The following is a 27726-nucleotide window of genomic DNA, read 5'->3' as shown; positions in this document are numbered from 1 at the left end:
AAATAATTATAGTGCCCAAAATTATTAGTGGACATTTTGTTCTCTGAAAAGCAGCCGAGAGCCCAAGTTTCATTTTAAAACCAAAGGAAATTGTGGAAGGTTAGATATCCCAGAAACAAAGATATCTGTAATTGTAACATGGGCTGGGAAGGAGGAAGTAGCCCTTTGATATGTGCAGAAAACTGTCCCCAGCATAAACTTTTTTTTTTTTTTTTTTTTAAACACAAGGATACAATTTATTTAAAAATAAGGATTATTTACAGGTTGATATTCTAGTCCTTAACACCCTGCGAGATACAGACAGACAATCTTACCTGTTACACAAGCCCCCAACATACAACAAAAGCACACACCGCTTTATTCAGAAGATGCTTTTATTAAAACTTGGCAATGACTACGAGATACAAAACAATATTTTGGTCCATCAAAACCATAATCCGTTTAAAAATAAAAAAGGCTACATTTTATGAGAATAGAGGTGCTCCGAGCACATTCAGTGAGGGAGATTGAAGAGCTGCTCAGCTAGGGATATATACCCTTGAGAGCAAAGCAGCAGTTAAGTTCAGGACCCCCTTTCTCAGAAATAAAATGCTGCATTAGAATATGACCATACACTTAACTACCCAAGGTGTCTGCTGCTTACATTTGAGTCCTTCATTAATGAAATCTGCTGACCACACTTTCCCAGCCCAAAAACGTGTAACTTTCTCCATCAAAAAACACCCAGGAGGCCTCCATCTGTTGGATAGAACTGTTGGATAAAGGCCAGAGTAACAGCCACAAACATGGCAGTCCTGGCAGTGTGTACCAGGACTACTTTAAATTACGCTTTTGCTAAGACGGAAGGGGGCAGGGAAGGTACGCAAATGCTCACTATCATACTATGCAGCAAGTCTACTTTGTAAAGTAAACTGCTGGTTTAAAATAGACTAAATAAGAAAGTTATTGATCAAGTATACTGCAGCACAGTGCAATCTGGCAGATTTAGCCAATACCACCCTGCTGAACAGTGCAAAGACTCGAACCACTACGTTATAAATCCTTCGTTATTTACCGGGTATGGCCCCACCACTTCAATTAATCTCTCATTTGCCTGGGAGAGAAAAGGCAATACTAAGGTAGAAATAGAGGAAAAAAACAAGTATACATATACAAGATCGAAAGACATTTGGAGGTTAAAAAACGAGAGTAAAAGCATTTGATCCTTCAGGGTGTACTTGACATGTCTAGCCCTCAAAACTCGGCTGATCTTGCCAGAGGTTAAAAGCATTTGTGGCCAGCATTAACAACGTAATTGCAGTCTCCCCGTCTCAAAACTCTGCAGTCACAATATAGAGACCCTGATCCCAACACATTATAGCCTCTTCCTGAAGCCTCAGGTTGATGCTGAAATGCTATTGGTTGGGAGAGGGACGTCAAAGTTAAATCCAGCCAGGGGGAGCGAACAGCTGCTGTCTCTCACTCGCCGACGTCACAGGTCTTATGTGTTTCGGATCCCAAGAGCCTGTTCTAGCTCCTGGCGCCTTTGCTGCACCTGTGTAAAAAGCCGCAAAGAATGTTGAGTGAGAGGGGTTGGGTGCAGAGAATGGAGGAGCAGATCCTACTGGCAGACACTACACTTCCTTACCTTGGAGTAGAAGTATCGATACACAGCCTCCCGAGCCCAGGGTTGGAAATAAAACTCTGCTCTGCGCTCCTCTTCTGGATTACCCACAACATCAGTCATAGTCTGAAGAGACAGAATCTCAATAAGAGGGGTATATGATACGGGAGGAAAACTCATTCATCGCTACAGCACATGTAGGAAACAAAAGAAAACAGCGCACAACGCCAAATAGTGAAGCAAATTCAACAATATATTATAGAATTAAAAAGGGGGTAATATATCTGCGTACATGAAAAAAGTTGGTAAAAGGCATGTAGTGTGTATCACACTGTTTACCACTCGGCAGCTGTTAACTGTAGAATCGGGTGCTTGCTTCCCTCTGCTGATGCAGCTCAGTTGATTCTGGGGCAGGACGTCAGTCTTTCACTCCCAAGGGGATTTCCCTTCATGCAGCCAGGTTCAGCAGCTGGTACTGGGGCTCGGTGAAATCGCTCCTGCTTCCTGGCCGATATGAAGCTGCTCCTGTACCTCGGCAGGTGTATCCTCTGCACAGAGGTTAAAACGCTGCACAGAGGTTTTTAACAGCTGCCGAGTGGTAAACAGTGTGATACACACTACATGCCTTTTACCAACTTTTTTCATGTACGCAGATATATTACCCCCTTTTTAATTCTATAATATATTGTTGTATTTGCTTCACTATTTGGCGTTGTGCGCTGTTTTCTTTTGTTTCCATTCTCTTAGTGTGCTGAGCCACCCCTGCGTTTACAGCTGCAGACGCCATTATCCCCAACACGGTTATGTGGCACTTATTATTTAATGTATAATTATCTCACTGTGGGAGTTGCGGTTTAATTTAAAATAAATAAATAAATTATCACTAAATTGATGGTATAGTCACTGCACTGTATATATTTATACATTTACACTTTATAGGTAGTTAGGTAGTAGCGCACAGTTTTGTTTTTTGTTTAGCACATGTAGGACCCTCTTCCAACTCACCTTGAGGTCACGGCACTGTGACTGCAGCCAGTCGTTTATGAATCCCTGTGGGTCACGGGCAAAGCTCAGCATAAATTCCCTCTGAATCTTCAGCTGGTTAATAGTTTCAATCGTCTCATGGATCTAGGGAAAAATCAAGATTAATGGTAATATACAGAAAGATTTACAAGTCATACTCAATTAAGGATCAATTATTTTATTAACCTGCAGCACCTTTACGTTGCTTTAGTTTGTCGAATTAAATAATATCTTGGGTCTCATTAGATTCAAATACAAAACAAAAAAGGCGCAATCCCACGTAGCTGGTCAAAGAACATTATTCAAAGAGTTTAACTTCAAACAATTTAATTAAATCAGATTACCTAACCCCTTGATGTACGCTGCACGACCTTGTGGCACACCAGAGAGCTGTATGACAGTGTACCTAATGCTTTTTTTGCTAGTTTTCCAGGGGAGATTGCGCTCAGCGCTCAATAGGGTGAACACCATCTGAAGGGAAGACCCTGGAGGAGGAGCTTGTGCTGCAGCCTGCTGTGTCCCCAATAAAGCTTTGATGTTCAATTTTGGATTGTGACGTCATTGGGCTGTTTTGCTGTTGCTCCGGATGCACCTCTCCCTTCCACATGACCTCTCTGCCGGATGCACGCTGTAGGACTCACTGCTGAGGAACTATTGGACCCAGGATGGATGAGCTGACAGGGGTAAGATTGCTGTTTTGCCCCTGAGCCCCAACTTTTATAGTGGTCTTTATTTATCCTCTCATTCTCCTACCAGCCCTGCACAACCAGTGCTTCACTCAACTTTAGCCTAGGAGCGCATGACAGTTACATATCTCTCAATTATTAACTTGCAGCACCATTACGTTGCTTTAGTTTGTCAAATTAAATAATATCTTGGGTCTCATTAGATTCAAAGACAAAACAAAAGAGTTTAACTTCAAATAATTTAATTAAATCAGATTACTTAACCCCTTGACGTACGCTGCACGACCTTGTGGCACGCCAGAGAGCCGTATGACAGTGTACTTAATGCTTTTTTTGCTAGTTTTCTAGGGGAGATTGCGCTCAGCGCTCAATAGGGTGAACACCATCTGAAGGGAAGACCCTATTCTTCCAATCCACATCTCTAAGGACCAATAATATGATGGTCACTTTCCGGGGAGGGCGTGCCACTCTAGTGCAAAGGACCCCCAGGCACTCAAGTGGTTAAACAAATCTAAGTGATGAAAGCAGAGATCCAGTGGCTTTTGGTTCGTAGGAACCTTTGAATGGGGGTGCGTCATTCAAGTCTGATTAACCCTTGTCCTATCCTGCCCTTATCAGGAAGTGGATAAGGGAATACAAGAATGGCTCTGGAAACTATTGTTGAACAGCGGTATCAAACAAAAGGGACCAGGCAGAGGAAGCCAAAGTCCTCCGAAGTCTCAGGTTACTAGGTTTACAAACCAACTTTGACAAAATATTTACTTATAAGTGTCAGATTTAAATTTTTTTTTTTTTAAATATCACATCACCCAGATGTACCCCCTTACACAGATCAATGCTTTTGGTGCTAGGAGGGATTGCCCCTTTATGACAAAGGCTTCAAAATGTTATACTGTAGGTCCCCTAAAGGGCGATTTAGTGACTTTGTGATCTTTCTACCACATCATCACTAAAAGTGTGTGTGTGTGTGTGTGTGTGTGTGTGTGTGTGTGTGTGTGTGTGTGTGACAGGACGCAGACTAATGAATTTGAATAATGATACACATACATACATGAACCACAATTCAAATCCATTATTCTGCGACCTGTGTGATCGTGACATTAAAATGAACATGTCTTGACAAAGGTCTCTTTACTTTGGACACAACACTGGTACTTGGCATTCGGGACTTCCTTAGAGGCATAAAGTCCAATAGACAATAGGGTCAACTTTTTCAGAATCAGAAGAATTTGTGATTAAAATGGTTCCTACAAGGAATATTTTTGCTGAGAAAAAAATCCATGCGTTCTGGTTGATCAAACTAGAATGCACACTAACAATACTCCTAGAGAAGACAGCTTAAGGCAGGCACATTTGTTAACCCCCTAAACGGAATTACTTGGGTGTGCATTCTTTATATGAATTACAAATATGTTTATTCACCCTGACATACTGCTCAAATAAACCCAGACTTTACAATCTATTTCTGGCCCAGACTCAGATGTAGTAATAACAAAGTCAAATTGTATGACACATGGTGAATTACCAACACAAACATCATCCAAATAGCAATTAGAACTGTGGATAATGTGCCAATACTGCTATTAACATATCTGTTTATCTTTCCTATAGCTAGATGGATAAATGCAAAACGCAATTGATCCATCATGGCTGTTTACAGCTTCAAGCATTTGTTCCAAAGCAATTATTCATGCTCTGTCTGTTTAATTAAAATTATACTGGAGCAAACATCCTCCAGAACTGGCTACTTGTAGCTTGAAACCCCCCCATGGGTTTCCGAGATACTGGCGTATCGGTGCAGAGAAAAGATAAAATAAATATGTCCAATATGTCCTCTTAGGTTTCCCAATAGAAAGCTGCAAAGTGATAAATAAATGACATTGTTTACTTTTGAAGTGAAGCCGACTGTTGGTCGTTGTTATTTTACAATAGTGAAAATTTTAGCAAAGCAATAAGATCTCTCACCCGGGTGATAAAAAGCTTGATATCATGGGAACTAGGGCTTAAAATGTTTCAACTTCAGAGGACCCCTCTGGTTATAGAAAATAAAGGAGCCATATGGATTGCAGCTTGCAGTATCCAACTTGATCCTAACATGGCTTATTTTGAAAGAGCCTCTAATTTTGGAGAAACATTGACATACAACATTCGGATGTCTTTTTTACAATATGACCAGAATATGAATCTTGTAATAACTGACTTTATAGCTCAGTGCTGGTGACGCCAACACAGAATAGCCATTGCCTTTTCTTTAGACAAATATCCCTCACAAAAAAAGAAAGTATGTACCCCATACACAATGCAGTTACTGTGTATTGTTGTTTCGAGTCTGGCCTAAATCAGAAAAACAAAAACTATCAAAATGCATGCAAATGTAACGGGCGCTTTTTTGCCTTTGCCACATCTTCACAATAAGCCACAACGTTGGAGCTCAATTGTTTGTGAGGTACACCAATGTAACAGGACACAAGTTGAAACTGCCACAGCATTAAAGGTTCAAAACAAACAAAAAGGTCACAACTTTGCCATGTCATACTGTGGACACTGATCCTTTATGCTAGAACACTTCAGAGGTATTTGCTTGTAATAGATGTTGGTCTGCTGTTTTCTCTAATAAAAGTTCATCTACTTCAAGATAGTTTTACATAAAAATTAATAGAAATAAAAATTAAGCAGAAAAATACATTTTTAAAAGTACTTTGTTTTTCACAAACCCTTCATTTATGGGCGATTGCATATTTCAGTAGCGCATTAACAAGGGACACTTAATATAGAATCTTCCAACAGTGCAAGGCCATGTGAGGGAATATAGAATATTTCCCAGAATCCCTTGCTGCAGTGGAAGCACTGTATGCTACGAGATAATGGGGAAAGGCCGGGTTGTAGACCTGTGAGATATGTGAATGTGATCACAGGTGATATTTTTATTTGATATATAATATACATATAATTACATAAAGATGATACACTTCACACGTTCGTGTTTAGATTATTTCAAGACTACAAACCCTTGAGCACCTGGTTAAAATATGTTTGTATTTCCCACCTTGTTGTCCAGGGCCGCTATCTCCTGCTGACTGGATGTGGAGAGAAGGAAAGAATTCATTTGAGTTTTCAGAGTATCGTCCACTTCCACATCAATATCATAACAAGCAGTCTTCTTCTGGTCATTGGGGTCCACGCTAATAATTAAAAAAAAAAAAAAAGGTGTAAGAGGCCCAGGTAAAATGATTTTACTTCTATTCTACCAGACACTGAATGCAAGGATTGGCTTCCTTTACCTGATGACATGATTAATTATTATAGGCTCCGGAGGCATGAGGAGGGCATGAAGTCGCTGAGGTATTTCTGAGAACTTCATCCTCTGAGACTCAAATATCTGCAAGAAAAAAAGTGAAATGGGACATAAGAGTTTAGTGTGAAATGGGCATGAGTGTGAGCAGAGGTATTCAAGAGGGAGAAGCACAGACCTGCTGCAGATATTTGTCACAGACGATAAATTCCCGTTCATGAGGATCCTGTAGTTTATGAGTTTTAATGTACTGCCACAGAGCTTGAATGATGACCGGACGAGTCTGGGTGTGGATTCCAAGAAGGCGAGCCAGGCGGGGGTCCAGTTTAAACTGCGGAGGCTGAAGAAAGGGAAATGACAAGAACTGTAGCAAAACTTACAAGAGAAAAATTCTGCTGCACACACTTTGATTTCTCCTTCTGCGGCATGTGCTAATTTGGCAGAGTATAACAGCACCTCCACTGAAAGCCAGATGTGTTTAATCTACCTCAAGCCGAAGCATAGGCAGCACTTATCAGTGGATAGAAATATGGACATACCTGATAATCTAGCATCAATAATACAGTGCAGCGCACGTTCACATCCCCCGGGCGCTTCACCTGAAACCCATCAGTCTCCTGCGTGGTGGCCGTTCTGTGCCACTGCAAACCAAAACACATTATGAAGCTGGTACCACAACTCCATTAAAGACATGCAACATACACACACTATTTCTACATGTAAAATCGAGAGATAATGTAATATTTATCTTAAGATATTTATGTGTGTGTGTGTATATATATATATAGAGATCTCTCTCGTGTGTGTGTGTGTGTGTGTGTGTGTGTGTGTGTGTGTGTGTGTGTGTGTGTGTGTGTGTGTGTGTGTGTGTGTGTGTGTGTGTGTGTGTGTGTGTGTGTGTGTGTGTGTGTATATATACACACACACATTTTTTTTTTTTTTTTTTAAATCAAACATACTGAGGATATACATGTGATGGGCTTAGGCCCTCATTCTATACATTAGATTTGAGACATGCAGAGCTGGAACCTAACCTAATGGAGGAAGCACCAAAAATCCTCAAGTATGTTACCATAGGTAAATTGGATTTAACAAGATAATGGCACCTAATTCAGACAAGACAGTGTTTAGGACCTGCAGCCTCTACCTTCCGAAAGAAAGGATTCCCGGTAAACATTCATTGTAGCAAAGCATACGGGACTACAATTCCATAATTTATAATACCTCCACAATTTTGGGATTATTTTCTAAAGGATCCACCATCATCACTAAGCCTGGACACATTTAGGATTTTCATCCAGTACCTTTCAAAGACAGACCCATCAACAGTGCAGGATAACGTGCTTAGTGCAGTACATAGATAAAGGTAGTCATACGTAAAAGGGCGTTTCAGTCAAACAAAGAGTTTAGCTGATTAAAATGTATTCTGCTCTGTATTAGGCTCCAGATCTAAAATGAAACTTTATCATCCTGAAAAAACCTAAAATGTATCAATTTATGATTAATAAGGATTTCTACGGAAGGCTGCATACAGTAGCACTAAGTTAAGCAAACTTCCCCGATGGAAGGTTACAAAGAACAGGAAAAATGCACTCTCATTTTGGTCCTTCATTTCCCCCCTCCATTTACCCCACGAGCCAAAGATAAACTTCAGTTTCCTTTTTCTTTTTAATGACACTATTATGGTGCTGATCTCAGACTGACTAGTTCCAATGTTCCCAAGGACTGAAGCCAATTTAACAAATGCGTACAGACACACAAACGTGCGGACTGGACGGCTGCAATTAGGTCAGCACAACCTTTTACAATTAGTGCAGGTTGTTTACCAATATTAAGATCAGCAAACCTCTTTTGGATTAACTCTTTAAAATGCTGTGTGGGCAACAGCAAGTGCTCGCAATGGGAATACCTGTGCTTGCTGTGAAGGAATCCCTGTGTGGTTGCACTCTGTCCCTTTATCACAGACTATATACAGCACATGAACCTCAGTGCTGCACACTGAATACACCTGTAAGCCTAACACTCAGTATCTTACCTCCACCAGATGATTATCTGGCCCATACAGGTCCTTGTCTAGCTCAATGACCAGAGACTTGAAGAAGGATGAGAATTTCCTCTTTTGTTTAGTAGCATCATATTTGGACAGAGCAGCCTGCAGGAAAGACAAACAATGGGCAATAGTTGGACTAGATCGTAATGCAATATTTCCCAATATCAGAAGGGCTGCAGAACCTGAAACATCATATTACGGAATTGATCTGTGTATAAATACCACCACAAATACAAAGCAGGCAAGTGTGTGTTTAGATTTATATTTGAGGTGTATTGTTTTATAAAATATATGTAGGATAAGGCATTCTAGTGCATGTATTAGAAACCTTGATTGATTTGAGTGCGTCCTTAAATTGTGCAAGGAGGACAGATAGACGAGTTATGGTGCTTCAGGGAATGCAATACTAAAATCTATTTCCCATTCCTTGTAACTCAGCAATACTTTATCAGCCTGAACTTTTTCCAGACTTGTCCAACAAAGAAATCAATTGTGGATAAGGTTGTACGAGTCTATAGTACATTGGTGAGTTTAGGGCATGATGAACATAATATATGTCACAAAAGTAGCAGCAGACATTAAATGCTAGGCTAACATAAAGCTCCAGTCCTATGACCTTACAAACCATATAGGTCACAGCTGTCACTCTGTACTCACATCCTCAAGGAGTCGTCCCTCCACACGCAGCTCCCAGGATGCCACTGTCCCCTCCCCGTCCTCGGCATCAGATTTTGCTGGGTTAAATGTGTTAGAGATGAAGATTCGAAGTTTCCGCTTTTGCTGGAAAAATAATAGGGGCCTGTCTTTTAACAGACTGTCTGATAAAGAGAGAAAGCCAAGTAATCCCGCTTAAAAAAACCTCTTCCCACCCTCCACACATACCTTGATAGGTCTTTTAAGGGCTTCCTGAATATCTAGACGTTTTCTCATAATTGTCTGATCCAACTTTCTCTCAAACGCCAATAAATCCATATAAGCCTGTGATTCCGGTACCAACTCCCGAATCTGTTGAAAAGAAACACTTCAGCCTAACCTACCTACTCCCAAGATCCGTGCACTCTTCACTGAGCTCTTCATGATCTCCACACCTATGATGCCCTCTGAGCCAACCTGGACAACAATACCTTTCACTCAAACCTGTAACCCCTGCTCTTTCCTCCTAAATCTGCTGCTCCTCCAATCCCATGTACTCACCCTCTGAGGTAGAATCTTATCCGCCATTTTCTTCTTTTTAGCACTGCAAAAAAAAAAAAAAAAAAAAAAATACAAAGAAAATAATTTATGTCACCCAATACTATAAGGAACAATAGGGGAGCCGCTGCTGCGGCCACAATGAAATTAGGCTGTGAACGGTGCAATGGGTATAATTGCAGTAATACGGATAGAGAGAGAACCCAATATTGCACTCAAGTTCACCCTCTGGTGATTTATGAATTAATTAAAACATAAACTTTATTAAGAACAATAATTAAAATAGTGGGTGTTAAAACGACGTACTGCAGGTAGGTGGATCAATAATACTGATAGCCATATAGGCTCAGGATCAAAAGTGATGGTGTGTGTTTGGGATATCCAGACCACACACCTGGCGAAACAAACACAGAAATCCTAATGTGGACCTGTGTATAAGGAATACTATAGGGTGTGTGCAGGTAGATACTTAAACTTCTAGTCACCTATGGCAGAATCTGCATATACCAAGGTGAAAATAGGTAATGTGACTAGTAGTGACTTATATATAAAACAAATAAACTATATATATCAGTAAAGTATGTAATCAGCTGATACTCCTTTAATGAATGCTAGTGTACCTTGCACGGTGTCAGAGTGACCTCAGGTAACCTATTCTGCAAGAGTGTTACGTCCTCTGATCACACATATAGCATTAATCAGAGGTAAGTAGATCTGATACTAGATTGCAAGAATGGTAAGTAAGCCTAATCCAGAGGGTACTGACACCTAGGGACATACAGTGAACATGATGTACTTCGGAGGAGTTTATATTGCTGCGTTGTGCACAGAAAATGTGTAACCTTTGGGCTGCTGTTTAATACAGTTTATACACAGATGCAGCCCCCAGGAACTGTGCTGAATACTACTACTCGTTCAGACCACTATCCCCATAGAAATTCCTATTAGAGAGGCTTGTAGTGTCCGTCGGGGCACTTCTAGCCTGTGCACTGTAGCACGAGCAGACGACCGCATGAACTCGCGGTCTGAAACATGAATGCGGGGGCAATCCCTAGTCTGCGCGTGCACGTGGGAGAAGGAGCCGACGCGCGCGTTTCGCGAGAGGCTCTCAAGGCGAAATATTAAGTGTAACCCAATACTATAAGCAAGAACAAGAGAACAGAGTTCCAATTATCAGTGCTTCAGAGATTTTTTGGAGCATGACAATGTATTTATATGAATGTCAAGTTAGTACAAATCAATTGATTAGAGGACATACATGTAGTACACCTGAGGGTTTGATGAAAATGCTCTGTAAACAGTAAGCTCATTTTTTGGGGTATGTATACTATGAAAAAAATAGAAAGTGTAGTACTCACAATTATGGTGTAATCCGTCCTCTGGTGCGTGCATCCAGCCAAACAGTTGTAACAAGGAGCAATCAAGGAGCAAAAAGCAGAGCACCCTTCGACAAAGCACTAGTGCAGCGCGAGATGTGTCAAAGTATACCTGCCATCCACCCAATAAAATGAATTTTTAATCATATGTAGTTTGCTTAGCCCCAGTTTTTGCACATGTTGTGCTCTGCTTTTAGCTCCTTGATTGGATTTCTCCTTAATACTATAAGCAACGTTACCCCAGAGCAAATAGTATCAAGGCTCACAGGCATTCAAAAAACAAAACCCAGAGTTACAAAAAGTGAACAACATCTCATAAGTTCTCCAAATACCAAACCAGAAGTTTTCAACCTTATGTTCTATTTGAAATCCTAATAACTGCTGGGGTCCCTTAAAGGACGGTGATAAAGCTCAAACGGAAATGAAGTACTAAGTTACACATTTTTACAATAAAAAAAAGAAGAAGAGATTTTTCAGGGGGGGTGCGGGCTGTTGCAGAGGTCCCGCTCTCTTCCCCCAGGCATTTAAATTAATGCTGAGGGATCGCGTGAGGCCTCTGCAACAAAAAAAACTTATCGGGATTCAGACGCTGTGACGCGTCTCCATATCCGACACTGTGGGATCATGTGACATGGTGTCACCAGCGTCAAATGACGCAGCGGGTCACGTGACCTCATGTGACGCGACTGGAAGGTAGGAGGGGGGCGCAGCTTCAGCACAGGCCAGAAAGGGGGGCACAACTGGAAAAGTTTGCGCTCCCCTGCCTTAAAAACATCATTCGTCTATGGACAACAGAGCTAAATGATCTAGGCCAAAGATGCCCAGTAAAATTTACTCTGAGCATCTAGGCCAAGGCTAAAGCAAAATTCAAACTCTCGTCAAACGACTCCCAACTTATTCCCTTGTTCGAAAACACAAACTTCCCACCAGGGACCAGGGATTGGCTCAGGCCACTTCGACCTGTTTAAAAATAAGAATATTAGAACGATAGGTGACCATCATAAGGGATAAACCGTTAAGCTTCCAGGAGCTCAGAATTAAGTACAATGCCTCAGAATAACCTCTTTTTCAGTTTCTACAAATAAGGCATTTTCTTCTATACAGGTCTAGGAAACGGGAGTTCCCGGAGAGCTGTCCAACTTCAAATCTTTGTGTAGAAAAGCAAATTACCGAAAAGGTCTAATAACCATGATACATGCAGGGTTAAAATCCGCAGGGAATACTCCAGACCATGGTTACATGGCCAATTGGGCCAAAGATCTAGAGGTGGAATTCGATTCAGCAGACTGGGGGGATATTTGGGACAAGGCGGCTAAAACCTCCATCTTCATGATAACAAAAGAAAACATACAAAATAACATATCAATGGTATCTCACACCAATGAGATTAAAGCAGATCTTCCCCGAATCCTCTGGTCTATGCTGGAGGGACAGTGGACAGAGTGGTGACATGGTCCACATTTGGTGGAATTGCCCAGCAATTAAAAAATATTGGAGGGTGGTACAGGGGATTATTAGGGAAACAACAAGCCTTGAGATCCCCCTGAACTCCTTGATTTACCTGGTAGCTAAATCAGTTGTGGATGTGAGTCATGCTATGAAACGCCTGATATCACATATCCCAACTGCTGCTAGATGCGCAATAGCTGCCGCATGCAAAAGTCCACTACCCCCTTCCAGGTCAATGGTAACAAGTACAACCAACGAAGTGAGGCTAATGGAAAGGCTCAGTGCCTTTATTAAACACTCTACCGAAAAAATCCACCAGATTTGGGACCCTTGGTTGGAGACATAGCAGCATAATGGGTAGAAATAGAGGATCAAAGGGCCCTTAAAGCTGGAGAGTAGAGAGAGTACAGAGAGAGGAAGGAAACAATCATCTAGTGAGCCTGGAAATAACAAGCGGAAATGGATGGTAATTTCCCCCTCTTCCCCAATTTTATTTTTAAGGTATAAAATTTGTTGCTGCATAATTGAAGATTGTACGGAACTCCACGGTTCCCTCATGTAATTACTGTATCTGTGATTGATTGAAAACTCAATAAAAATATTTGTACGATTTAAAAAAAAAAAAAAAAAAAAACATCATTCACATCCATGGGTGTTATTCTTCAGGTAGGGGTAAAGCACTTAAGGGTGCTGCTGTACAATCCTGGTTAAAATTCACAAAAAAACAAAACAAAAAAAAATCGGTAAACTGTGCTGCAAACACAGAGCATTTACCTGTGGTTCCTATTCTGAGACGCCTGTTGCTGCTGCACCTGCTGAATTTGCTGTTGTGCAGGTCGTTTACGGGACTGTTCCATGCCTGACTGGGACATCCCTGGTCGTGCCACTGGGCTTCCACCATAACCAGGGGGTCCCATGGCTGGTCCCTGAGGGGTCATCCGACTACCTGGGAGAATCCCGGGTCGCTGCAGAACACAGGTGGAATTGAGAAGTTAATATACTGAACAACCTAAAGGTAATTTTTTTAAAAAGAAATATTAACTGAAGGGGTAAAGTGAATAATAGATATTACAATATATGTGTATAATAAATTAAGTGGATCTTTAGAAGATAAATATATATATACACACACACACACATTTGCTTAATCTGTATGTCTATCGATGTAGAAATGGTTAAAAATGCAAGTTTACATATACACATACATATCTTGTTCTATATACACACGCAACATTTCTAAACATATTTAGATTTTGTTAATCTCAAACACAGTCATCCCATGTGTATCTCGAATGCAATCACCCACAATTCAAAAAAAGAACACATTTTGAAACAATGCAGCAATTCTAAATACATCCAAAAGTATTTGCAACTAAAACCCTTTTTTTAATTCTGCGAAATTAGAGGGTAAGCCTTTATTACACATTACTGCAATATTCTGCAAGAAAACTGCATGCAGCTCTCCCCCATGCTTGCTGAAAATAAACATACATATTCTGTTGTCTTTACTCTACAAGCTATTTTAAAAAGACACAGGGTGCGCGCGTATGGTATTCTGAATGCGACAAGGGCCAACACACTTCCTTTGTGACAACGACCGAATAAGTCACTGCATTCTTGTTCCCATCTGGAGCTGATCCCAATACCAGCTCTCTAAAGATGGCTGACGGTCAGGGCCATGTGATTGCCAACAGTTATCACATGGCAGCAGAGCAAGAACGTAGAGGTTCCTTTCCCCAGAGCCACTGAGGGGGGTAAATTCTACATTTGTACTCTAAGGATATAATGTATAAAATAATTTACACACTAGGAATCCAAACGACTGCAGCCATTTAATCATATTAAGCAAAGACAGGCTTCCATGGTAACTCCAATGTCAGCAACATCTACAGCGAATATATATATATTGGGGGGGGAGGGGGGGAAGGTTAAGAAGGAAAATGAATAAACTGCTGATAACAGCAAACACTATTAAGGTATGTTACTACTTCATCTTCATTTTTGCTGCTTTTTTTTATAAAGAGGAGAATTACTAAATATATCAGGACATGAGAACTTTTTCAATCGGTCTATCAGTTATGTTAGGCCACTTTAGTTTCACCTCCCACCTGCATTATCAATCTCCCCAAATTAAAATGTTACATATTCAACTTGCTGCTCTCATAAATTTAATTTGTTAAAGCATTATGGCTGGATGGAAGTGGGAGGTGGCAATTCAGCTTAATCTACAAGTAACAATATTTGACTCGTCATTGACAGGTGATGGCTGCTATTTTCACATTGACACTATAAAAGGCAAAAAGTTACAATATATATATTTCAATCAGATACACCAGGCCAGAAAAAAAACAAAACTCCCTAAATCAACTGGATTTTTGAGTCACAAGGGAAACAAGCAATGGCGCTGTACCTTGTCTCCACAGAAGCGTGCTGTAGAGAAGGGGACAGTATCTGTGCTACCCCTCAACCTTGAGAAATGGATGTCGATCGTCAAGAGTTAAAAAAAATTTGCAGCATCTTAGCCAACAGACTGCAATTTACAGAAGATAAAAAATATTGGGCGATCATTTTCAGTTACTTGGATGGTGGCTTATGACAGCAATTATGACATGATGCTTGCAGGAGACAAACTTAATATCTGCAGCAAATGAAATAACATTTTAGGAAAAGGCAAGAGTGCTCCTGAAATCATATTAGAAAGGGTTACAAAATATGTGTAACCCAATTTAGCTTTCAGCTTTATGATCTCCTAGTAGATTTAACAGAGAATGTGTCTGGTTAGAGGTTATGCACAAGGACGTGGACAAAGTAATGGTGCCCATAGAAAAGGTAAAAAGGAACAGTTGTGTTTGTTTATGCAGGGAAAACAAGAATGAGGACAGGGGAGGAATCTGAATGTAAAACAAGGTCTGATGGGTAGAAATGACAGGTTACTGGCTGCTGTTGGGGATGTCATAGTAAGATCGATACATAGAATATAAATTACTGGAGACTTTATAGAAACGCTGAATGATGGTCACAGATGGAATGATACACATTGGAAGTGTGCATAGATCTTAGATATATGCCGGTTAATGGTAATGCCAAATACATGTCCATACTACACCCTGAATACCAGCATAATTTACTGATGTATATATACTGCAACACATTGAAGAGTATGTGCAACTCAGCAGGAACACATGGGTAAGATTTTTTGATATGCGGTTATTGGCTAGTTTTGATGAAGGTCGTGAAAGCTATTAATGGACCCACATTTAATTCATTAAAATATGTAATACTGTATTTAGATATGTTATGTGACGTTTGGACAGTTCTGCACATGCTTTTACATCTATGACCCAGAGAACACTTCAGCCTCTACCTGCCAAAACATGCACACCCTATCTAAAGTTTAAAAAAAACGAAGGCAAGACCTTTTTTAATAAGAGTTCATACAGCACTACAAGAGAGAAAAACAAAGAAATTACACCGCAAAAAAAAGCAATTGACATATTACAATTAGCAATAAATATATATTCACATGTCACTGCTCTCGCCCACCACGCCCGTTCACTTAAAGGACCCCCACTTTAAACATGGAGGATGGGCTTTGCTTGGGGTCCCTCCCCTTTGTGCTGAGCACACAATGAGTTGGGTTACCCTCAGCTTATCCCTTCCCTCACAGGGTTCACTCGGGTCAGTGGACCCAGCAGCCGGGTTGTGAAGCTGCCGGTATCCCGAGCCAGCTCTGTTCCGTTATCGAGCTGGTCCTTGAGCCCCTTCCCATCTATCTCTATATTACCGGGTAGGCGGCTCCTGGCATGGGGGAGCGGTACAGCCCCTGCCCCGGAGCGGGCCCCATCCTCACGGCCGGACCGGGGGTCCCGGGTCCCTGCGCCGCCGTAGCCGGCGAACCGGTCCCCCCCGGAGTCACCGACTGGAACCCAGCGCGCGCCGCCATCCCTCCGCAACAATGAAACCGGAAGCGGAAGTACCGCGTCACACAAGAGGGGGGGCAGAATTGACGTAGCGGCGATACTATGGCAGGCCGGCACTAGTGACAGGAAGTGCTTGGCGGCCATTTTGGAAACTGGCAAAAAAATTAAAACAACGATTGGCCGCTTTGACAGACGGGACGTTAAACTCGCGTCGTTCGACAGTTATTAAGAGAGTTTTACCACCAAACGACGGTCTTACTCAGAAAACGCCACATTATTTAATTTAGACACCTTTGTATTTCTTTTTCCAGTGAAGAGCGTATTATTTTAGTAAAAGTTGAGGTTAAGTAGCATGTGCTGTGTACTTAAAAAAAAATATATATATATATATATTTTTTTTTTTAAATCCTGGAAAGTAAAATAATATATTGCCCAAATTAAAAATGGCCACTAAACGCCGCCACATTACCCTACGTGTACTTTTCACAGTAAGCCGCCGCGTTCCCCTGTATCACTTCGAATAGACGAAGCATTGAGTAGCGCACAACTGGCCCTTGGGAGAACGCGCCCTCTCCCGGCCGGAGGTCCCGGCGGAATCCCATGACGTCACACAGCCCGCTTCCCGCTAAAAACGGTTACAAATTTGAATAGAGATTTCCCCGCGAGGAGACGTGTAATTAGCACCAAGTGACATTACACGGCTAACCGCAATCATCACAGACATGTTGCTGTGCAAGGGCACAAATTGGGGGCTCTAGGCTATAATAAATAAAAAATTGTATCAGTGAGATAATTGCAGACTAAAACTGCGGATGTTAAATATCAGTGGGACTGTGCCCGGTCTCAACACTTAATGAATGGGGCAATCCCTCATAGAAACGAAGTGAACTAAGGAAAGTGGCATGTTTTTGTGTGTAGTTCCGCCTAAAACAATATATGTTTAGTAAATAATTTGTGCCCATTTTTTTTGTGTGCGAAGTGCTTATGTACAAAAATACCTTACTTTGTACCCAAGCCTTAAAGTTTTTTGGTGTCCACGCTTGCCCAGCTGGCTCTGTGACCTCAGATGTGCTTATTTCCTATCGATGTACCCCCTCCAGGTGTGGGGGTGATAGCAGGAGAGAGGTTTCCATCCTTGGGCTGCTAACGCTGCTAATAAATGTGAATAAAAAGCATACGTGCCAGTTCCATTGTACTTAGATGGTAAGCAGTGTCTCCCTTTAGCCTTATGTTGCCATTGACTTGTTACACTTATTCCCATTGTATGTAATGTATTGTAGCCAAGTAACCCCATGGCTACTAATCCTTTACCTCAGCGGTGCGCAAACTGGGGGGGCGCGAGACTGCCTGGGGGGGAGGGGGGCACGCGGTTTACAGAGGCCCCACGTGTTTCCCTAAAGGCACTTAAATTAAGTGCCGGGGGAGCTGCAGGGCCTCTAAACCTTTACTTACCTTGGCTCCGCTCACGTCGAATTGGCAACGCAGCATGAAATGATGCAGCGAGGTCATGTGACGTCACATTGCTATGGCAACGTGACGTCATGACGCCGGGGTGGGGCGTGGGGGTGAGGTGACCGCCGGCAGGGGGGCGCAGGGAAAAAAGTTTGTGCCCCCCTGCACTACCTAACACATAAACCCTGGTACCAGCACAGGCAGTGTTGGGGTTAAATCTATGCCCTTGCTGCTACTGCAGCAGTAAACAACTCCCTTGAGTGACGGGGGATGATCCTAAGGCCTTTGTACTGCCCTATTAGGGGCTCAGACCTAGAACTCTCCCATGGGTACAAAAGGGGCTGCAGATCCAAATTTAGGAGAGTGTGGAAGTGTGGAGCCAGGGCTCTGGTTCACCTTCCTTCCTCTCCCTCGGGGAGTGGGAACAGCTACCCCATATTCCACCAGGGGATATGGGAGTCAGGGATAGACCTTTGGGGCCTCAAGATCTGGGGGTTGAGTCCAGGGACCCAAGAAAGAACATGTAGGCTGACATGTATGCTGTAATTGCTGAATAAAGACCCAGATGCTGTTTGTTATACTTCTGCCTGAGGCTGCAGTTCTTCAGGGGGGAGGGATGAGTGTTTTCCACAGGGGACTGCAGCTATCTATGATAGGCCCTGTGGGAATGGAGGGGCTGTACCAAGGCAAAGAACCACCCAGCACTGAAAGGCTATCCTGCTTATCCCCAAACAACACCGGCGGATGCTCAGGGCCTTCCTGTGAACCAACGGGTAGCACCAACACCAGGTAACAACAGTGAATCTCCCTTAGGGTGGGGGAACATGTGTTACAGTATTGACCTCCTTGTAATGTAAAGCGTTGCGTACATTGTAGACGCTGTATAAATAAAATGATACATATACTGCCGCCATGATAGATTTGTGGTAAACACTAAAAAGCCAGGGGCTTTACAATGATGGACGGTAATCTACTATATAAAAAATATAAAAACAGTTGTGAGAACTGCTCGTTTTCTATTTTCTTTTTTAATTCAAACTGGAGCGGAGGAGGTCTCCTGGAGCTAAAATGTGCTATTTTTAAGTAAGGACCCCCAGATTCTCCACGTACCAGTGAAGTTACAGGTATTTATTCCCCGTCCAGGGGAAATCAAATGGCCACCAGAGCTTGAGCTAATAGGAAGCCACAGCGTTATTTTTGGATGGCCATTTAAATGCACGGCAGAATCGCTGGTGAATATCTGGGAATCTGAGGGATCCCCTGAGCTAAAAATTAGTGCAATTTAGTACCAGGCGCCACCCTGTGTCGAACATTAAAAAAAAAACAGATTTCTGCTTTATTAAATTTAGATGTAAATCGATGTAGACGGGGGAAAGATTGAGCACCGCAAAAATTGGAAGAGGGCGGGAGGCAGGTATAAAAATAAAACTATTAATTAGGCATATTAGCCAAAAAACATATAAGAGAGGGGTCCTCTAGTGCGTTTCTTGATAAAGCTGCCTTTTATACCTGCCTCCAGACCTCTTCCAATTTCTGCATCGATTTACTTCTTCCAGAAGGAGGCATGCTTAGACGGAACCGGCGGGAGCAACGGAGGCCACGGCCAGGGTGGCGATGGGCGAGCGCGCTCACGCTGGCTGCGATGAAACATATTGCAGCAATGTGTGGCCAGCGTGAGCGAGCGCCTGCGCATGCTCGGCGCTTAGCTGCTTGCCGAAGCAAGCAAACTTGAATTTGTCTCTCGCTCGCGCGTCACGTGAGCGGTTCGCCCAATGATGGCGAACCAGCTACGTGACGTCATGGCAACGCGCCCCCCGAATCGCCCCCCCACGCGCGCACCTAGCCGGCCACAAATCTCCTGGCCGAGCAGGGAGCGTGACGTCACCACGCATGAGCGGCAGCGCACCCACTCTGCCTGGCCTTACTGTGAGTAAAGCGGCTGTTTTTTTCATGTGCAATTGATCTCTGCGTTCTGCAGCCAGTGTGGTCACAGCGGCTGCTTTACATAACGGAACAGGGGGAGAGTGCTCGGTCACTCAACGGAGGTCTCTCCGTTACACAAGGAGAGAACTCAAGGGTTTACTGAGCCAGCATTGCCCCTCCCCCCACAGTTATGTTCACTATTCAGTTCATACGGATCTACCTGGCTGCCCCATCACCCCACATCTACTTGGCTGACATTTGCTCTACTTTACAAACCACCGGATAACTCAAGGTTCCTTGGTTTCTTCATCATTACTGGACTTTGTTGTTACATACATTTGATTGGCTTCATGCATTGACTATGTTCACAAATGTTTTTGTAGCACCACTGGGGACAAGTATCCCATTTTTTCTCTTAAATTAAAAGTAGCAAATTAACATTGTAAAAAAATCAGACAAGTATGTGTTTTCTAAAATCATTTTATACACTTAACATTTTTGGTGAATGATAGCTTTGGAAGAATTTTACAATCTTTCTTTATGTAATGTCATTGTTTGTCAAAAATGAAACTGTGTGCACATGACTGTATGTGAAAGGCTTAAAACATCATCTCCCTGCCTGGCACTAAACATGAACAATATCTTCACACAAACCGTCACACTACACCTCAGTTACACTGCTGCCACCAAGAATAATTTAAGGACTTACCCTCAGGAGTTCTTGGTCCGCTGTTTACTAGACAGAAGATGTAATTAACGCACACAAAAAAAACTAGCAAAATGTGCCTGAAAATGCAGTTAATCTCTTCACAAAGGTTCAATTAGATCCCAAAGACTGTACGAAAAGGGTGCAGTGCTTGTTAACAGAAAAGGAATGTCTCAAAAACATACAGAATATAAACGCAGAGTTTCATCAAATAATAAAAACAGAAAGCCACCTATTAGACGCCTCAAGAGGACGTGAAATTGAAATATGAGAAGTCCTATGTTATTTGGTATCACACCCATCTGTTGAATTCTACTTTTAATACGCAAATGCATTATTTTTATGCTCAAAACCTTGCCCGTCGCCAGAACAGGTCAACTTTGTCTGTTACAAGGACAGGACATGTGAGTGTGTCTTATTTCCCACTCATCAATCTTTTGTGACATTTAAGGCTGGGAGAGAGAATGATTTTAAACCCAAATGAATCAGAGAGTATAAAATACCCTATAATGTTCTCCCTGTAACCCCTAGATTAATAACTACCCTCATCATTGCATTCGTGTGATTTTACCAAAGGCATAGATATAATTTTCACCAACGCAACTTTTAGTCTTGAACAAATATCTGAGACATGCAACACAGACAAACTATCGTATTCAATATTGTTACACCCTCCTAATTTCGCCTGCTACAAGTCTATATTTTTTATCTTTGCATTTACATCAGATTTTAATTATCATACATTTTTAAATCTGTAAGGAAATGTAGAGGGCCCTTCCTGTCACCTTTTTGTCGGCTGACCATAACGTAGAGATCATGTCCAAACTGCGGTACATCTATAAACTTTCACCAGTCACTGCAATTATGAACATATCACTTTTTCATTGTTTTATTGGCCCACTAATACAAAGACCATGTTGACCCTGGAAACCTCACATGAGACAACAGGAAAATAGGTATTTTTCAAATTAAAGTTAACCCCTTGGTTGCTCTATTGTTAACACCACTGAATAGAGGTATTAACGTGACATTGTTTATCAGCCCTCCGATTAGAAGTAAATTGTTGTCTTTGTTTTTTCCATTGTTTGTACAGTAATGATTAAATACAAGTACCTGATTTGCTTCCATTTCGCAGACTCAGAGAAAAGAGAAACATTCATTTGTTTCAGAATGCACATGAGTAAAGCAGTTACTTTAAGTGTAATTCAATCTTTCTAACGAAATCAGTAACACTGATAGATGCAAGTGACGCTTTAAAACAACAATCCCCTCTACGCTCCGTGAAAAATAAATCTATATTTTTACTGACGTGAAGTGCTTTTGTTGCTGTTTTTAGCAATGCAATTCGATTAAGTTGTTTAGTTGTTTTTTGGAGATATTGTATATTGCTGAAAATTGGTCTCCTTGCGGTATAAAAATGGCCAGAACCATTCACATACATTAGTACAAGAGAGGTATATATATATATATATATATATAAATATAAATATATATATATATATATATATATACCACACGTATTAAGGTTATGGTGGGTAAAAAAAGTGACAAAAACCCTCCACAGTAAAGCATATAGCAAATTGAAATATTACTGTATGTTCATTTGCATGTCTTAGACAGGACTGCAACCCTGTCTTTCACCATTATCGCCCAGCACACAGCACTTCCACTGCAGCAAGGGATTCTGGGAAATGACATGCAAATGAGCACACAGTGGAGACAAAAGAGGGAGATTCTTGGAGTGGTTGGGACCTCATTGGCCAGAACAGGGGGAGCAGGCAAGGATTGTTGGGGGTCACAAGCAGGGTGCGGTGGCAGGCAACAAGCAAGATTGTCATGGTCACAAGCAAGGTTCGTGGCAGGCAGCAAGCGGGATCGTCAGGGTCACAAGCAGGGTTCGGTAGCAGGCAGCAAGCAGGATTGTAGTGGTCACAGGCAGGGTCGGCCACAGAAAGGAAGGAGCAGGGCAGGGGAGCAGGAACTCAGACTAGGGAGCAGGAACAGGACTGGGACTTGCTATCAGGAAACAGACTGGGGCAATCTAGTTCAATATCAGGGGCCTTTATAACAGAACAGATACAGGAACAAGCTCAAGCATAAGTTGGGGAACACAACACAAAGCAAAGGCAAGGGAGAAACAGGAAACTATAAGGACAGAGGACAGGAGCAACAAGGAGACAGACAGAAAGAGGAACCCCAGAGCAGACCGAAAACAGCAGCACACCCGGTGGACAGAGAAAGGAACTGGGAGAGAGGGAAATCTAGGAAAATATATGTCAGGGCTATTTCCTGACACAGTGGTTTCCTTTGTGGGCACTCACGTAGAGCGATGCAGGGAAGACAATAATTTTGTCTTCACATGCGGCAACGCGGTCAAGTGGTGTGCCGGGAGCCAATGGCCGCCCCCCCCCCCCCGTCACGGCCGTGCTTCCTCCTCCCCCATTTTGGCCACGCCCCTGTGCCTCCCAGGGCTCCCTACAGACCGCAGATCACGGATTTTAGCTGTGCACGTGTCGCCAGGACACCAGGCGTGTGTGCAGCAGGGAGCACTGGGTCCATAGCCTAAGAGGCAGGACTAAGGAGAGAGGAGCCTATAAAAGATGCTGACAGAGCACATGCAGTTAGCCCCCCAGGGAGCTTGAGTGATCTGAGGACAGACTGGCTGAGACTCAGGGTCAGTCCATCCTGCAAAGAGGCCCAGCAGAATGTGCAGAAGCAGAGAGATGCAAGCAGTAACAGTCACAGAGAAAGACAGAGCTGAGGTCTGTTGGAGGTTGGGACAATCAACAACCAACCGGGTTACCGGTATCGTGAGTAATGAACGAGGGGATCCTCAGTTACAGACAATGGTACTGAAGGCTTTCTAAAGCACAGGCTTGCCACGGTTACTCAGTTACTAAGAGCGCCAACATTGTGCCAATACCAACACACAGGCTCCTCATAACACAGGGTCAGTGGGACTTGGGAGAGACATTGGTATCGGACTGCGCCACATTTTATAAATACAATAATAATAATAATAATATGTACATGATCCGCCAATTGAGGATCACGGATATGTCAGTATATCTGTGGTAATAACGGGTTTATTTTTTTATTTTTTTAACTTTCTTTTTATTGGTTTTTCAAAAATATAGCATACATTTATCACATGAGTACCATAAAGTGTACTATGGGACATACAACATCAATACAAACAGGGGAAAGGGTAGACAGTAGAGAATTGGGGTAGGAGGAGGGGAGGGAAGGAAGGGGGGGGGGGAGGGTAGAGGAGGTATCTCCATTGTTGTTATTCTCCATTCCTAGACCGTTGCTCCAGGCTCACGCTCATCTGTGTCCACGTGGCACCAGGCAGTGAGGCAGGGGGGCGCTCGTCCGCCCTCGGTATCCTTGCGGCACGGTACTAGTGTCATCCCTATGTGCTATCAACCTCAGTTCCTGTCGGCCATCAAAGGAGTACCCACCTGATTTTATTAAAGCCAGACGGAGGCATTGCTCACCCCCAATAACGGGTTTATATAAATAAGTTTACTGTTATTCAAGGCCTAGTGTCGTGTTCTATTGTCCGACCTTTGGGCCACGTGCCCAGCACGGCGGATTGTACTGTTATAATGGGGAGTAAGACTTGGGCCTCTACCTTAGCGAATAGAAGTCAGTCTAAGGAGACGGGAAGAGTGGTTACAATTAAAATAATAATTAAAAAAAAAATCTTTATTGCCAAATGTCTCTTCCTAATTCACGTAGACAAGGAAAATTAAGAGATTCCTCTTATTCCCCTCCCAAATGTACCGATAGGAAATTTGACACGTTGGGATGTCTGATACAGCATGAAGCGTCATTAGGAGGAGATATAAGTGTGAACCTAATGCTGGCCTTACCTACAATGCCACAAAAAGCATCACTTTCATCTTGTCATTTTTCATCAATGTACAGTATCAAACCATTTGCTGCAATTTTTGTCCCATGTGCGTCAGCTTGCAATTTGGAGAGTATCAAAAGAAGGAGCCTGGAAGAGTTATGGCACTCAAATTATAATGAGATGATTGAGCACTTCCGTATGTCACTTTTTCTCCCTTCAATCTACGTCAAAAGATTTGTCAACTTTAAGGTGGTACAAAAATTCTGCTAACCTTCTCCATATCATCTTAAGATTTTGATCAAGTCCTTGCTTTTTAACGCTGAACACAATGGGTACTGATTCTCAGTAATCCTACATACTGTATCTATGGAGAGCACAGTTTTTGCCTAGGACTTGGCCACAGTTTTACATTACAAGGAACTAGATTGGCAACACTATGCAGGATAGGTAGACAAAGGCAGCACTTTCTTCAAAATGTGTAAGAATTGACGTGTGTAATTTCATCATAAACTCTGATTTTATATGGCAAACTGTCTGACATAGAAAATATATATGTATGTACAGTATCTGATTGAATATATATTTATATGTCTGTATCTTACATGCCTTGTCTGAACAGATGGCAGGATACCAGGTGAAACACAGACAAAGATTCGATTAACACCTCAATGAGATCTCTCCCTTTGTTAACTGCATGCAAGAAACAAACGATGTTCCAAAGATTTGATGAACAATTCAATGAGACCTCTCCCTCAGTTACAGTATGCGAGAAACTGTTTCAAAGAAACGGATTAAGATCTTATTCAATGGTTCAGAGAGCAAGACCCCCAAACTAGTATTTAAAGTCCAGAGAGCTGTGACACAAGTTAGGTTAGCTTTTTCAGCAGAAGAGGATGTACCAGAAAGCAGCTCCAGGGGGATGACCTGAAATTCCTCAACAACACAAGATATAAGCAGGAGGATGAGGTTAATATACTGTATATCTTTATGCAATTTGCAATATGTAACGTCATTTTATAACTGGAATTGTAACATATAATGTAATTTGCTATCTTATTGCTATGTGTACTGTATTGTAACAACAGTTTGATTTGTTCATATTAATACAATTTTTATATATTCACGTGTATTTGCATTTCTCTGTCGCACTTCCCCCAAAAGAACGTAATACAGAGTTGTATTTCTTACAGTTGGACTGGTGAACCATGGAATGAAAAAGGAGTGCCAGTGTTTCTGACGTTGGTGTCGACTCTTGAGGGGAAAACAGAGGAGATCCCCACCATGAAAACCTTCCCTCCTCAGAAAACCTTGGGTCACCAGCAGTAGTTGAGACTCTGCAGTAGTGGCGTCCAAAACATATGTAACGCTAAATGCCCTGCTCTTAAGGAGTTTACATCATGAGAGACTATTTACATGGCTGTGCTCAGTCCCATACCTTTGCAGGGTGCTGAATCCATGCAACCTGGGTGTAGTTGTGCAGATGTTAGAATTAAGGGTGCCAGAAACTTTTATAGTACAAACAAAGAACTTTATTCACATTTGTTGATAATGCTCCACATACAAGGGTAGGCTTCACATAGACATTAACTGGTATCAAACAATATAGTTACTCTGTGCTGTTTCGTTTTGGTAGCTCTCACTCCTACACTAGGATGGTACTTAGGCTTCTTTAGGATTCATCCCCTTGGTAGCTCTAACTCATACGCTGGGTAAGTACTTTTACTTGTGTCCTTTAGTAATGTTAGATTGGCAATCTCTTGCATAGCTTCCTCAATGCCCTGCATCTGGTGGACCCTGGTTGGGACACACACACTCGAGGATCAGCACCGCCTACCTTGTCCATACCTATTGGATCTGGGGTACACCAGGGAACTCCAGTGGGCCCTATCCAACTATGCTCCGGAGTTTCTACTCTGAGAACTCCCTGCTGAGCACTTGTCTGGTCAGAGAACAATGTAAGGATATCCAAACATGGAGAAAAAAGCGGAGCACAGCGTTCCAAGAATATGCCCCAGAACACTGTGCTGCTCTTTTTTCTCCATGTTTGGATCTCCTTTCATCTCTACTTCCAGGTTGAATGCACGCATCTGAGGACAGATTTCACCCAATTGTGAGTACCACAACTGCACTTCACTTATATGGATGTAGATTGAACTTAAATATATGCTACATGCTCTAGGGTGATTTGCCTGGAGAAAATGAGTTATAGAGCCATAGCTGTCCTCACAGATAGTATTTGACTGTTAAATCTCCAGATCCAGGCATTATCTGTACCCCACTAATGAGCCAAGCCTTGCAAGTCATGTATACTCTACTCACATGTGAATTAATATCCTGTCCTCCAACTTATTGACATTAAGAATATATGTTGCCATATTACAAATCCAAAACTCTGATGCACTGATTTCAGGGACTCTGGTCTCTATTGTTCTGGTCCGATCTGGTCTGATCCAATCTCTGTTCATTACTATGGGCTCTATCTTTAAAGGGCACGTTTCTTAACTGACAACAATGAAGGAGACAGGAAATCATTACTACACATATTGTAACTATACACTTGAACATATTTACAGTGAGGCCCTCTCCACTACAACTCCTGAGGAATCTGATTCTAGAACAGTCTCCCTGGATAGATATAATCTAGTGGTGACGTCACTATCACCAGACAAAAAGTGGGCATTGCTTAGTTTTTGCCAAGTCACCTTGTATCATGTGAAGGAGGAGTTACCCTGTGTGAGCCCACACGGTTACCCTTTAGGGCCCTTAACCCATATACTACCATAGTAGTCCCCACCAGAGGGAATACACATATGTTTATTGAGCAAAAAAAAAATCATCAAATATCAGAGTACTTTACTATCTGCAGGGCAGTGTTGCAGAAAATCAAAACAAAAAATGATCTACAATGGCAGAGAATAGCCTGCTATGGCCTTGAGACTCGGGTATAGCTCTTATTTGCCTTCAACTATTTCTTAGTTCTGGAAACCCCAGTGCTTCAGGCACCTACCCACATTAAGTCATAGGTCTTTGAACCTTTCAGTTGAAGCTCTAGTCTTACAACCTTCCAGGTGAGGAAATCTGCTGTAGTCTTCTCCCTCCCTGGTCTGTAAACATTATTGATTAAAGTTTCTCAAAAAAAGCTTTTGCATTGTCTCCTATTTTTATGTTGGTCAGTATCACACCAACATGGAGCTAT

At 42.2% G+C, this 27726-nt stretch overlaps 1 protein-coding gene across 2 annotated transcripts; it reads right to left on the bottom strand.

Moving 5' to 3' along the window:
- Positions 1-356: 356 nt before the first annotated feature.
- On the bottom strand, positions 357-16649 carry SMARCD1 (SWI/SNF related BAF chromatin remodeling complex subunit D1). 2 transcript variants are annotated; one of them, XM_075591908.1, is made up of 14 exons: positions 16455-16588; positions 15081-15200; positions 13445-13635; positions 9849-9891; positions 9537-9659; positions 9312-9434; positions 8640-8756; positions 7144-7245; positions 6783-6944; positions 6594-6691; positions 6359-6494; positions 2609-2731; positions 1628-1729; positions 357-1534 (listed from the first exon to the last, which is right to left on the bottom strand). In XM_075591908.1, exons 3-14 carry the CDS (start codon positions 13606-13608, stop codon positions 1481-1483), a joined length of 1347 nt encoding a protein of 448 aa, XP_075448023.1. In that variant the 5' UTR covers positions 13609-13635; positions 15081-15200; positions 16455-16588; the 3' UTR covers positions 357-1480. The 2 variants fall into 2 exon arrangements, with proteins under 2 accessions (XP_075448023.1, XP_075448021.1); XM_075591906.1 differs by lacking the exon at positions 15081-15200 and having other exon boundaries at positions 16455-16649.
- Positions 16650-27726: the final 11077 nt, after the last annotated feature.

This window comes from Ascaphus truei, chromosome 3 (assembly GCF_040206685.1).
Source record: "Ascaphus truei isolate aAscTru1 chromosome 3, aAscTru1.hap1, whole genome shotgun sequence".
In the NCBI taxonomy this organism is placed as follows: Eukaryota; Metazoa; Chordata; class Amphibia; order Anura; family Ascaphidae; genus Ascaphus; species Ascaphus truei.
The sequence above is the reverse complement of the archived record's forward strand: the minus strand, read 5'-3'. Positions and strand labels throughout refer to the sequence as shown.

Bases quoted from the DNA above. Each gene is read 5' to 3' on its own strand.
- SMARCD1 (XM_075591906.1), bottom strand. From the start codon at position 16,613: ATGGCGGCGCGCGCTGGGTTCCAGTCGGTGACTCCGGGGGGGACCGGT. The intron at 13,636-16,454 runs GTAATATAGAGA...TGTGTTCTGCAG, and splicing joins TGCCAGGAGCCGCCTACCCG to CGACCCGGGATTCTCCCAGG. The intron at 9,435-9,536 runs GTATGTGTGGAG...TTATTTTTCCAG, and splicing joins CCCTTAAAAGACCTATCAAG to CAAAAGCGGAAACTTCGAAT.